General features: G+C 38.3%; 1 protein-coding gene across 24 annotated transcripts in view; it reads left to right on the top strand.

Annotated features, from left to right (window-relative positions):
• Nucleotides 1-13309, top strand: part of PCM1 (pericentriolar material 1) — an 82917-nt gene that overhangs the window by 43427 nt on the left and 26181 nt on the right. For 16 of the 24 annotated variants that reach the window (XM_053659982.1, XM_053659992.1, XM_053659997.1 and 13 more), the window contains 3 exons: nucleotides 3534-3892; nucleotides 8908-9072; nucleotides 11226-11282. In XM_053659982.1, the coding sequence (XP_053515957.1) occupies nucleotides 3534-3892; nucleotides 8908-9072; nucleotides 11226-11282 (581 nt within the window). The remainder of the gene's footprint in view (nucleotides 1-3533; nucleotides 3893-8907; nucleotides 9073-11225; nucleotides 11283-13309) is intronic. The other 8 variants (XM_053659995.1, XM_053659996.1, XM_037128886.2 and 5 more) reach the window with 2 other exon arrangements.

The following is a 13309-nucleotide window of genomic DNA, read 5'->3' on the forward strand; positions in this document are numbered from 1 at the left end:
AATCTGACCAAATGTAATTTTGACTCAGTATCAAACATGAGTTGTGTTGGGTCAGGTTAACCATTCTGTAAGCATATTTATAGCTAGATAAATAACACTTAATCTCTTCGCCTCTTTTACCCATTCCCTTAATGGTCCATCGTACAACCATTAAAATTTTATCTGAGTCTATTTCTGTTCTGGTTGTTTTGTTTTTTAGATCGTCATTGCCATTTTATTCAAATGTTTTATGTTTTTCTTTTTAAAGAAGGCCCTTTAATATTTCATATAAATTTGGTGGTGATAAACTCCTTCAGCGTTTTCTCGTCTAGGAAGTCTTTACCTCTCCTTTGATTCTAAATAATAACTTTGCTGGGTAGAGCAACCTTGGCTGTTGGTGCTTGCTTTTTATCATTTTGAATACATCTTGCTTATCTCTCTGGCCTGCAAAGTTTCTGTTGAGAAATCAGCTGACAGTCTTATGGGAGTTCCTTTGTAGGTAACTAACTGCTTTTCTCTTGCTGCATTTAAAGAGTCTCTCTTTCTCTTTAACCTTTTGCATTTTAATTATGTGACTTAGCGTGGGGCTGTTTGGATTCATCTTGTTTGGGACAGTGTGCTTCCTGGACTTGTGTTTATTTGCTTCACCAAGTTAGGCAAATTTTTTGTCAGTATTTTTTCAAATAGGTTTTCAATTTCTTGCTCTCTTCTCTTTCTGGCACACCCATGATGCAAATATTGGTACACTTGAAGTTCCCCCAGAGGCTGTTTACACTATCATTCATTCATTCATTCATTCATTTTGCTGTTCTGATTGGATGCTTTTTGCTTCCTTATATTCCAAATTGCTGATGGGATTCTCAGCTTCATCTACTGTACTATCAATTCCTCATAAATTATTCTTCGTTTCAGTTAGTGTATCCTTCATTTCTGACTGCTTATTTTTCATGGTTTCTGTGTCCTTTTTTATGCTGTTGAAGTTGTAAGTTCATTGCACATTCTTGTAACAGTGTTTTGAACTCTGCAGAGTGTTCAAATGGAAACAGTCTTGCTTGTTTCCATTTTGTTTAGTTCTTTTTCTGGAGTTTTTATTGTGTTCTTTCATTTAGGACAAGTTTGTTGCCTCATTTTGGCAGCCTCCCTGTGTTTGTTTCTGTGTGTTAGGTAGAGCTGCTGCATCTCCAGGCTTGGTGACGTGACCTAGTGTAGTAGGTGTTCTGTTACCCAATGTCACCGCCTCCTGATCACCCAAGCTGGGCACTTGAGGTGTGCCCCTGTGTGGGCTGAGTATGCCTTCCTATTGTAATTGATCCTTGACTGCTGTGGCACCTCTGTGGGAGAGATTGACTCCCAGGCCCGTCAGCTGCAAGGCCTGGCTATGACCACCAACTCCAAACACCATGGAAGTTCAGCTGTGCAGGGGCCACCCCACAGCGCAGGACTTAACTTCAGTGGGGCTCTTGTATTGCTGAGTCCACCCCTTGAATTGGGTGGTGTTGCTTCGATGTGGTCTCAAGTCGTCCACTGGGTGCTCTGGTTCTGGGGCCTCCTAGGAGGTGCAGGCTGATGTCACCTGCCACCTGTGTTCTTTCCTAGGGCCACCTGACATGAGCTACAAGGCAGTCTGCAGATGGCTGCTACTTGTGCCAAGCGGCAAACTGAGGCCCACTGCTGCTAGTGCCGGGCCTGGGGCCACATAGCGACGGGTACTAGGCATGCTGGGGCCAGGTGCTGCTTGTTTGGGAGATTTTAGGAAAGTCTAAAGCATGAACTAAGATGAGCCATTTGGGTCAAAAACATCCTTTTCGAATGATGAAATATTAGAGGTCACCTGAGCCTAGTATTTGTTCTGAGAGAATGTCTCTATTTTGTCTTTCCCAGCCCTTGACAAATATATAAATCACATTATTCTTTCCTTTAGTTATGGAATTGAGGTTCTTGAAGTAGCAGTGTGACTCTGTTAAATCATGACTTCCTTGATTAATGAAAAACTTACAAGTTCAATTTTATATTTGCTTCTAGGAGTCCTGTGACTGACACCCCCCCCACCCCGACTTTGTTTTTCTTAGCTGTACTAACCATTTTTTCCTATTAGTAAATCTCTTGTTGTATTATGAAAATATTCTATTGTCAGAGCCTAACAATATTTAGTTACAGTTGCCATTCAGAGATGAGGGTTGAATGAATCTCCATTATAAGCAGTAAACATTGTTTCAAAGCTTTAGTGACTAGCCTGCCTGCTGGAAGGACCCTACCTCATTACTATCCATATTTTATATATAATTGATAGTAAAAAAGGGTGGCCGTGGATATCTAATACTGTTTTAGATGTTTGACCTACTTCAGATTAGACCTGATCTCCTCCCCAGGATCTCAACTAATAGGGGTTCCCTGAATTGAATGGCTGGAGAATATAAGCAGTCCAGATGGAACATTGCAGTTTTGGGCCAGGGCCAGAAAACCTTTCCTGTGAAGGCTAAATAGTAGACATTGCAGGCCATACAGTACTTTTGATGCCCATTTATCTCTGCCATTTTTGCACAAAAGCAGCCATAAGCAATATGTAAAGAAATGAGTGGCTGTGTTTCAGTAACACTTTATGGGCACTGAAGTTGGAATTTCATAGAGTTGCATTGCAAACTTTTCTCCTTCGATTTTATTTTTTTCAACCATGCAAGAATATAAATATTTTAGCTCAGAGGCCATACAAAAACAGGCAGCAGGCTCAATCTGGCCTGCAGACTATAGGTTTGCTCACCTGAGTATTAAGTTAAGCTCAGTCAGTGTCTCCCAAATTACGTTCTTAGGTCTGGAACACTGGTGTCCACGTCGGGTTCTGTGATCAAAGGTTTGGGACATCGTGTTCTGTTCCTGTCTAGGACTCTGTGTACAAAGTACATGGGCATATTGAAAGTTCTGAGGAATCCTGCAGACTTACTTAACTTCGTTTTGACTGTATTTTGACTGTATTATTGGATGACCAGTGCATGCCTATTAAGTTATTAAAGGATTCTGGTGTTTAGCAGATAAAATGTGAAGATGACACTAGACCAGTAGAACTAAACCACACTTGAAGTGTGGAGAAGTAAGTAACTGCTTGCATGGTCGTCGTTTCCACCGAATTCGGGTTCCAGCTGAACCGCTTCAGATGACACAGATGCATGTCTGTTTCAGACCCTCTGCTGTAGATTTTTCTGAGTTGTTTCTCCAAGTTTTTTGTTTTTTCCTTATGTGCCATCTTCCCTTGATTTTTCTTTCCCAGTCTTTTGTGTTATGAATGCTAGATCTTTGGTTTGGCACTTTAGCCAGTGAAAATGGCTTAGTGATAAGGGTTGAATATTAACATTTTAAGATAATTTAGAATACCAGCTTATTGAATATTTGCACATTTAATGCATATTTTTGTGAGAATATTTTATCATGCTTTTCACAAAGCACTGTTGATTTTATTTATTGAAATCTAGCAAACTGTTTTAACTGGTATACCTGCAGTTTGCAGTAAACTCAGAAATGCATCATTGTAATCTCTAAAAACTTATTTTCTTCGGTGTAAGGAATCAAAAGCAGCCTGAAGAGGAGGTGGAGAACAGTAGAAGAACACCATGGTTATATGACCAAGAAGGTGAAGTAGACAAACCGTTCATCCAGACTGGATTTGCAGTGTCTGTAGAGAAAACTACAAATAGCAATCGCAAGAACCAGTTAGATGCCGGCAGAAGGCGCCAGTGTGATGAAGAGTCATTAGAAAGCTTCAGCAGCATGCCTGATCCAGTAGATCCGACCACTGTGTCAAAAACATTCAAGGCAAGGAAAGCCTCAGCACAGGCCAGCCTGGCATCTAAAGACAGAACTCCCAAATCAAAGAGCAAGAAGAGGCATTCTACTCAGCTGAAAAGCAGGATTAAAAATACTGGTGAGTATTTAAATCTGTTGAATACCGATCAGTGTAAATGTTGGCAACATTACTCTGGCATGTTGACATCATTTTATTTCAGTATGGTCAGATGGGTGCGCACTGTTCTAGAAGTATTTGAACAAAGTCATTTTTAGTTAATAATTTTTTTTTACAAAATTTATCATACAGCTATTAATGTTGTATATATTTTAAAATATTGCACTTCGTGCTTCTTAAAACCTCTTCTATTTCTTACTTACATGGTTACTGTGAGCCCAGAAGATCTTTTTCCAAATCTTGCAGGTTAAGAATTACTAAAGCCCTAGTTTTACTGTTCTCTTTTACTGTCATATCTTGTTCTCCATTAACACTTGAGTCGTGACTTCTGGTTAGGTCCTTGATTGATTCACTTGAAGAAACGTGGGCCTCTAACTGCATTGCAGTTTTTGACTGTCACAGATGGAACAGCACTTTAAAAAGTTTACTCATAGCCTTCCTGATCCTTAGTTAATAAAGTAGAACATTAACCCATTTTTTGTTGAATCTTGTTTACCATTGAGTATCATACCAGTTCTCTTTATAGTGTTAATTAACTATATGCCACTAAAACTTTTTTCTGTGACTTAAAAATTTTTTTCTATAATTAGTTTAAAGAATTTAATAAAGGTCAACACTAGATTAAAATCAGTTTTATTAGCTAAAATCTGGAATGTTAGCAAAAGGATGCTGCTCCTTCAAGTATACAAAGGATACTTTTCAGCTGTGTCTTGAGTAGTTATGGTTTCAAAGAGAGTATTTGGTGCTCAAGAACAAAGTATTCCAGGTTTATAATAAGAAAAGTTTTCAAAATCACTGCACTCTGTTAACTCTCTTGGAAGCTCACCTACGTGTAAGTATAGTAAAGGTCCTGAGAAATGGCGCAACCAAAAGTTACGTATTTTATAACCTTTAGAAAGTCTGTGTGTGTAAAGGTAAGTGTTACTGTTTGTGAAGTAAGATTTAACAAATTACGTGATAATCATCTTTTAAACTGCAGCTCACGTTCAGACTTTACGAGTTGAATGTGATTTCTTGCCTTGCTGGATATTTTGGTTATCAAACCTATCATTTGGTTATCAGAGCCATAATTTGGCTATAATCTACAAGGCCCATTTCCTCTTTTGATATTATTAGAGTAGGAGCATGTGTCCTACATTTTCCTCATCCTTTTCTTGGAAAATTTGCTAGAATTGTTAATGTACTGACTCCGGTTTTGCCCGTCCCTGAGTCTTTTTATTTCTCCCCTCTCCCCTTCCTGTGACTCACTAATGGAGATGGAGATGAAATCGATGTTAAGCATTAAGCATGGCAAGGCCTGACAGATGCGACCAGGAAAGAAACAGCCTTTTTTAGAGTCAAAGAGTTTGTTATTTACGTAGAGACAGGAAGAGTACTTGAAGGTGCCAGCTCCCCGGACCCCTCGTTCCACACAAGGGCGACGCTGAAATCGGAGGGGCCAGATGACAGTAGGACATCCTTGAGTGGTGGGCACCTGTAGCCGAGAACCTGTTGCCGTGCTGAGTGGACCTGTGCCCATGGGGTGGGACAGAAAGGTCTCGGGTTGTCAGAACCAGAAGGAGATGAAAAGCTCTCATGACAGCTTTCCAGGGGAACAGGCAAGGTGAGTGAGAAGTGCCACACGGCAGCTTCTCCCACGCCTCCCATGTTCCCGTGTTCCATGTTCCAGGAGGATTATCACACGGCCTTCTGCCGAAGCTGATTCAGCTGCAGTTGACAGTGCTTACTGCGTGGCCGTGTGGGTATGTGCAGGGCCCCCAGGGTGCCAGGCTGAGCTGCGTCCCTACAGTGGACACACGTGGAAGTCCTGTTTCCACTAGCTGTGTCAGCCGCTCACGCTGAGAACGACGATGGGTGTAAGGGAAGGCGTGATGCCGTGGGACCGGGGACAGCACCCTTCCAACAGTGCCCGCCATGTGCTACTGCTGCTGCTCTGGCGGGCTTCGCCTGTGTTGCTCTGACGCGTTGCTGATGTTCTCTGGCTCCTGTTCTCCCTGGAGGGTCACTGTTGAAGTGCCCAAGGGAGAAGCGATTCAGCCACACACTAGTTAGTACCTTACCTTTGGAAGTGTAGCCCTTGATGTGTTTAATTTGGGAATCAAAGAAAATTGCTGCTTATTGTTTGTTTATTATTTATTCATTCAGTCATTCCGCATGCTGCTTTTCACAGTTTCAACTGTTCTGAAGAGTTGGCTTGTCTTTGAACTGCATACTTGGGCTCCCCAAAGAGAATTCTGTGCCACATGATAAATGTTTTAATGTGGATTAGAATTCATTCAGCACTTTCCATGTTATTCAGTGACAGTAGTCAGAAGCTTGCTTTTATTTATGTAAATGTTCTTCTTAGAATAACATACTTGACTTTCAGAGGTTTGTTGGCTATTAATTAAGCAAACAATAGTACTATGAACTATATTATTTTCCATACTACTTTTGGATTCAGACCCTTTATTGCTAGACCTGTTTTATGTGAAGGTCAATGATAACTAAGAGAGCTCTTTTTCCTGTAAGTTTTGAGTAGAGTGTGGCGAGACTTTAGTCTAAGAGACCAGCGAAGAAACCAGGAACTTAAGTTTGAAATGGTGAAGTTCTAACTGGAAAAAAGCAGAGGGAAGATAGGCTAGGAGTCACAGGGAGTCCGTTGTTAGCAGAGCAGCTGCTGTGATCTGGAGGGCGTGAGCCCGTTCCTTCAGAGAGGGTGTGGGGCAAAGCCCAGGGCCCTGTGATTCTCGGAGAAAACTTGACTGAGGCAGTCCATGCAACTCTTTTGTTCTTGGCACCTCCCTGCCTTCCAAGGGGAGCAGTGGTCTTGCCACTTGCGGGTACTAATGGACAAGGGTGTCATTGAACACGTACGTGGCATCTTCCCTACCCTGACCCTCTGAGAGCATTTGTCTTTGTCACTGAGGAGACTGTAGAGTAGAGAGGCTTTCTCTTACTGTCTCAGTGGGAGACCGACAGCTTCTTAGCCGGAACGTTGCTTTCCCGTGGAAGTGAGACTTCTAAGCACTGCCCGCTGGACGCCGTTAAAGCTACCTGGCGTTGGGTCCAGCCCTGATGGTTCCCGAGTGGTAACTAACCTCATGAGTGTAACAGTGCACATGTAACAGGCGATGAGAGGTGATCTACTAAAAACAGTTATTGAGGAGTGTACACTTGAACAAAATCATAACACAGAGATTGAGTTTTAACAGATTCTTTAGAACTAGAAAAAATTATTTTCACATACAGTGTTTAGATTATTTGAAAAAGAGGGTGAATGTTATTAAGTCCTAAATTAGTGGCCCAGAAAATTGAGGGGAAGAATTATGTAATTACCTGAAGCACAAAGTACTAAGGAGAAAAATCGAGTTTTTGAAAATGATTATAGGCTTAAAGACAGATCTTGGAGGTCTAACATACAGTGAGTTCTAAAGGGGAAATAAAAACAGGTAGAGGGATAATTGAATAATAAAGGGGATCTTTGGAGAAGAAAGACTTGGGACTGCGGATCCAAACAGCAGCTGTTGTCTAGCCAGGTGCGAGTAGTGGGCGGAGTGTGCATGTGTGTGCACATGCATACACATGTTCTGATCGAATTGTAGAATTCTTAAGAAGTTAGTGAAAATCTAAGCTTCCAAATTGAAAGAACATGTTGCAAATGATGAAAAAGAACCTGATGATCAGATAATCATACAACACAAGAAGTAGAAGAAAATGGGATAATATCCATACATGGACAAAAAAGAGCTGCAACTTATAAATACTGTACTCAGACAAGACACCCTTCACCTGTCAAGATGGAAAGATACTGGTGTGTTCTATCGGAGAAAAGCTATGGAAACTGCACATGAATCAGAGCAGAGACCTGTATGTAGGGAAAGGTGAAAAGAAGAGGTAGCAGTTCAAGAATGTAACAGTAGGTCAATTTCAGTTAATAATACAGATTCAAAAGGAAAAGTAAAACATTAGCAAATTTAATCTGCCGGTATGTCAAAAGAATATTAGACCATTGTCAATAGGGTTTATTAGAGAAATGTGATCATGATTCATTATCAGAAAACCTGCGAACGTAATTTATTATGTCAGCAAATTAAAGGATGTGGAAAACAATGTGGAGTTTCCTCCAAAAATTAAAAATGGAACTGCCTTACGATCCACGATTGCCACTTTTAGAACTACAGCTGAAGAAACCCAAGACACTAATTTGAAAGTGCTCCCCTGTGTTAACTGCAGCATTATTTACAACAGCCAAGATACAGACGCAACCCAACTGCCCATCAACAGATGAGCAGCTAAAAAGTTGTACATGTACACAAGGAAATACTACTCAGCCATTAAAAAAAAAAACAGTGGAATCTTACTTTTTGCAACATCATGGATCGGTTAGAAAGTATTATGCTAAGCAAAGCAAGTCAGAGAAAGATAAATGCTGTATGATTTACTTATATGTGGAATCTATAGGAAAGATAAATAGAATAGATAGAATTTAGAAGAAAAATTTAGTAGAATAATATGTATAGGCTGTGTGTGGGTAAGACTTTTTAAACTAAGTCATTTTATATAAAAGTTATAATAAGAAAGCAGAATATTTGACTACTTAACACCCATTACTGTTCTCTCTTTCAGGGACATTTTATATAGATTGAATGTGATTTTTTCCTTGTATTTCCTAATACTGAACCTTTGTTAACTTGGGATTCTAGTTAGAGAATTTGGGTCATATAAATCTGCCATACTGGTTGAGTTGGAATATACTCATTAAAATGGATATAAAGGACAATGAATGACAGAATTTTTTACTGTTACCCCATGCTTCCAAAGATTGTTGCAAAGATATCTCTAAGACACATCATTTACTCTTTCATATTTTATTTATACCAGGCCTTCACAGCGTGCTAAATTGAGTTACCGGTGCTGTTTCACTACGGACATCAATTTCCCTTTCAGTTTGAGTTAGTTACAACTGATAATAGTTGTCACTTTTTTTACTCAAGGGTATGAAAGTGCCAGTATGTCTAGCACATGTGAACCTTGCAAAAATAGGAACAGACATTCAGCCCAGACTGAAGAGCCTGTTCAAGCAAAAGTATTCAGCAGACAGAATCATGAGCAGCTGGAAAAAGTAATAAAATGTAGTAGGTCTGCAGAAATATCTTCAGGTATGTTCCTTTTTGGTTTGCTTTAATTTAAGGACTTCGTCTTATATTTGAAAAGTTGTATTAAAGCAAGCTTTAAAATTGGTCTGTCGCACTTCTCTGTTGTTGGCAAGGTTTTCTGTAGATGCTACAGCACACTGAAACAGGAATTTTTTATTGTTATGCTAGCTTTAGACACATTTTGATAAAGCTGTAAACAAAAACCTGTAGTTGACATTGATTTGGAACTCCTAACTTGAAAATCTGAAAATCTTACCTGAATAAGAATTCAGATGTACAATCATGTCATTTTCCTGCTTCAAACCTTTGGCTTTCATTGTGCCTGCTGGCGAAAGGCCTAGTGCCTTTATGCCTTAACGTGACATATCTGGCCAGCAGTCATTCTGCCTGTCACTTTACTCTCTGAGTGGTCCTGAGTTGAAATTTACCCACCGTGATAATGCTCTTCGTTACCTCAGCAGTTGTCTTTCCTGCAAGTCCTTTTTGTTCTTTGTGAGTCCTGTTCTCTGCTGGACTCTTAGTTCTATAACTCTGAAATTGAGTTTAAACGCAGGCTGGGATGGGTTTCCCTTTCTTCTTTTTTGTTATTGTTGTAGCCTATGTAAACCTTCTCTGTGGCCTGTTTCACATTGTCTAGTATTTACCTGTCTAAATGTCTGTATCGCCTTTTTAAGTCCATTGGCAACAGATACTACCTTTCATCCTTGCATGTTAGATGTTAGAATGCTACCTGACGCATGGTAGTTACTCAATAAGTGTACACTGAATGAATGGAGCCATGTACTTGCCACTGTTCTAGTTTAAATAAGTACTGGTACTTTCATAATTTGCAAAGACTAAGTTCGCCCCAAAGAAACATGGGGAGGGAGGTGGTCAATACAGACTCAGTTTTCTGTTGCCAGTAAGACCCTCAGGAGTGAGGAGGCAGCTCCCGTTGTGTTGTGCTTCACTGTGTAAATTAAAACAGATTACTCATTTCATTGGAGCTTCCATAATCTTGTGAGCCGGTTTTATTTCCATTTGTAGATGAGGATGAGGATGGGTGTACAGTCACATAGGGCACCTGATTTTTCACAGCACTCATAAAGGGCCAGTAATGTAAACTGGTACCGTTTTTCTTCAGAAAGTCATGCCTTTAACCCAGTAATCCATACACCTGTGCACATCCATACTTGGGAGACAGAAGTGAAAAAAATTGAGATTCAGTGTTTTTTTAACAGTATAGTTTCAACTATGCTTAAACAAAAATCTGAATGCAAAAAAGACAGGAAGAAAATGCATCAAAATGTTAATACTGGTTTTATCATCTTTAAACTTACATCTTTTCTAAAACTTTTATAGTGAATGTTTATTACTTTTGTAATCCCTAAAGAAACATCACCTTTTTCTCTTATTTTAAAGGGACTTCTTCAAGGTCATATTGCTTGGAAATGGTAGAGCGGAAGTTTTAATCCTGGTCTGTTAAATCTAGGATCCTTTTGGCAAAAATACCAGTTCTGTTGTCTTGACCCCCAAGTTTTATAATTTCCATGTCTATTCACTGTATCTAGTAGTGATACCTTCAAAGAGTAAACATTTGAGTGGAGGTCAGGAACAGGCACTATTTTGAAAGGCTGTCAGTTACATGAATAATTGATAGTTGGTCACAGCATATCAGTCCTTATTATTGTCACTTAGAAAAATAAAATGATTGAATTTTGGAGACTTAAAAAATGTTTGAATAGTGTAAATATACCTTTGTGTGTATTTACGTATTTTCTAAAAAGACTTAATTTTAGTGTTAACCATTACCCTATAATTCTTTATAGTATGTAATAGTTTTTGTGATAGGATTATTCAGGTGTAACATGTGTGACTGCCAATATTAAATTGCCCAGCCCTCTTCTCCCTCCGGAGATGGGGAAGACTGACCTTGATAAGTTTGTTTCTGAGGGTGAAGGGTAGAGTTTTATTATGGTCAGTCACATTAAAAGGAGTTTATAGCAAATCTTTTATTTTCATTGATGAGACTTTTTAAATAGAGCATAACATTTCAGTTCAGGCAAACAATTTTAAAGAAATTTGCTTATTTCTTTTTTTGCTCACCTCTACTGTAGACCCTGTCATTACTATTCATACGCATTTTCTGTTCATCCCTATGTCTGCCTTTCCTACAGCACATGCTAGGAGAATACTCCAGCAGTCTCACAGAAATGCATGCAGTGAAGCGCCAGGTAACAGTATGTTTAGTTTGGGTGTCCACTTTGTGTTAAGGTTTTTTCCATTGGTCCTAAAAATCCTTAGTTTTATTGCTCTAATTTTTTTTAGTTATTTTTTAGATTTAGCTAGTTCATAATATGTTATTTGACTTGTAAAAGTCAAAGAAAATTCATATTCACAAAATTCCAAAGCCTTTCACTTACAGTTCTTTATTTGGTAAAATTGGCTGCTTTTTTTGTTTTCATTTTCTGTTTGTGTATGTAACATAACCAACACATTCATATGGGTAACAAAAGATTTTTATAATTTTGTGTTTTAGTAAAGTTATTTAGTATTTAGTATTTTTAGATGCTTGAGAGCATTAATAGTTTTTAGAAACATGAATACAGTTATTTTTAGTCCTACCTTGGATTTGCAGATGTTACGTGTTATGTATGACTTCGTTCTACTTGCTTATTTTTGCTTACCCATCAACATCTATAGAAAAATAAACCAAAAATAAAACAACCATGACATGCATGCAAAGACCATGGTAAATAAGGTTATGGAAAAATTACAGATTCTAAAATGTTGATTTTTGTCTTAAGCTGTAGTCTCATTAAGTATAGTTCTGTGTGATTTAGAATTGTAAATATTCTTTAATTCCTCCTGTACTGCACATGAATGAAAGTGAAAGCCTGTTATGAATCTTTGGGGAAAACTAAGGAACAGAAACAAGGACCTGAGACAGACCAAGCTGAATGTGTTAGTGGCTTCCTAAAGAAAAGAACTCTGAAAAGTAAGAGGGTGAAAACAGCATAGAATCAACCCTGACCAAGAGCAAGGGTTTTTCTGGCCTAAACTAATGCATTTTAGCCCAGGAGGAGAAAAATGGCAAAAACTTTCCACCTCTTTATTGCATGCAGGAAGGATGAAGCATGTGTTTGACATAATTCAGTTATTTGGGAATAACTTTATCTTTAATGATATGTAATAAAGTGATAATTTTATCACAAACAGGTATGAAAAATATTAAGTGTGCTTATTCTTTTATCTCTGAAATAATAAACATTTTCTAAGTTAAACAGCTATGTCAAACTATAATACAGTGTCTAAATTGAAAGTTTGCATATTAAGTTAAATCTTATCTGGATTTTTCCTATAAGTAGAGATGTCTTACAGGGATAGTTTTGATTCCTGCTTATATATTATTTTTGTAGTACTGTATTACATTTGGACATTTTAAAATACTAAGAGAACTTTACTGTATTTCATTTTATATTCATAAATGTCTGAGGCAAGGTGGGGAAGTTGCATATATATCATTCTTATTATATTTTACTTATGGGAATTGAGACCTGAAGATGTTAACTTAGGAAATTAGTGGAAAGTCTTTTTTAAACCTCATTTGCTTTTCGGTTTCTTTATTACTCTTTTGCAAAAAGTAAATTATCTTTGTAATCTTTGAGGATTTATTTGAAAACATAAGTTAACATTTCAAATTTTGTTAGAAATTACTGATTTTTTGGAATTTGAATATTTAACTGCTTTTTTGTTCTACTATTGTTCTAGAATGTTTATAGAATTTGTTAGCTAAAAGAGCCACTTGGCAATACTTTTTTTCACAGAGAAATCAGAATGGCAATACTTCCTAATTTGCACTGGAGTATGACTCTATTGTCAAGGCTGATAATTCTGTGTTATCAACAAATGCATATGGCAGGATTGTTGCCTCGTAACAGAGTGATGCCTAGGTTTTGTGAATTTCCATTGCCCGTTTCAACATATGCTGCATACTACTAGTAAATATGTCAGTATGTCATGCTGTAGAGAAATCGACCTATTATGTTTATGTTATAGTTACAACTTGTGGGAGTTTTTTTTGTTTTATTTTTTAAATCCTCACCCAAGTATATGTTTATTGGTTTGAGAGAGAGAGAGAGAAAGAGAAGAGAAACAGCCATTGGTTGCCTATCATATGCGCCCCGATCAGGAATTGAACCTGCAACATTTTAGTGAATGGGACGATGCTTTAGCTGACTGAGCCTCCGGGCTAGGGCAC

The sequence above is a fragment of the Artibeus jamaicensis genome, unplaced genomic scaffold, assembly GCF_021234435.1.
Source record: "Artibeus jamaicensis isolate MK-2021 breed Jamaican fruit bat unplaced genomic scaffold, CSHL_Jam_final scaffold_833, whole genome shotgun sequence".
Lineage (NCBI taxonomy): Eukaryota > Metazoa > Chordata > Mammalia > Chiroptera > Phyllostomidae > Artibeus > Artibeus jamaicensis.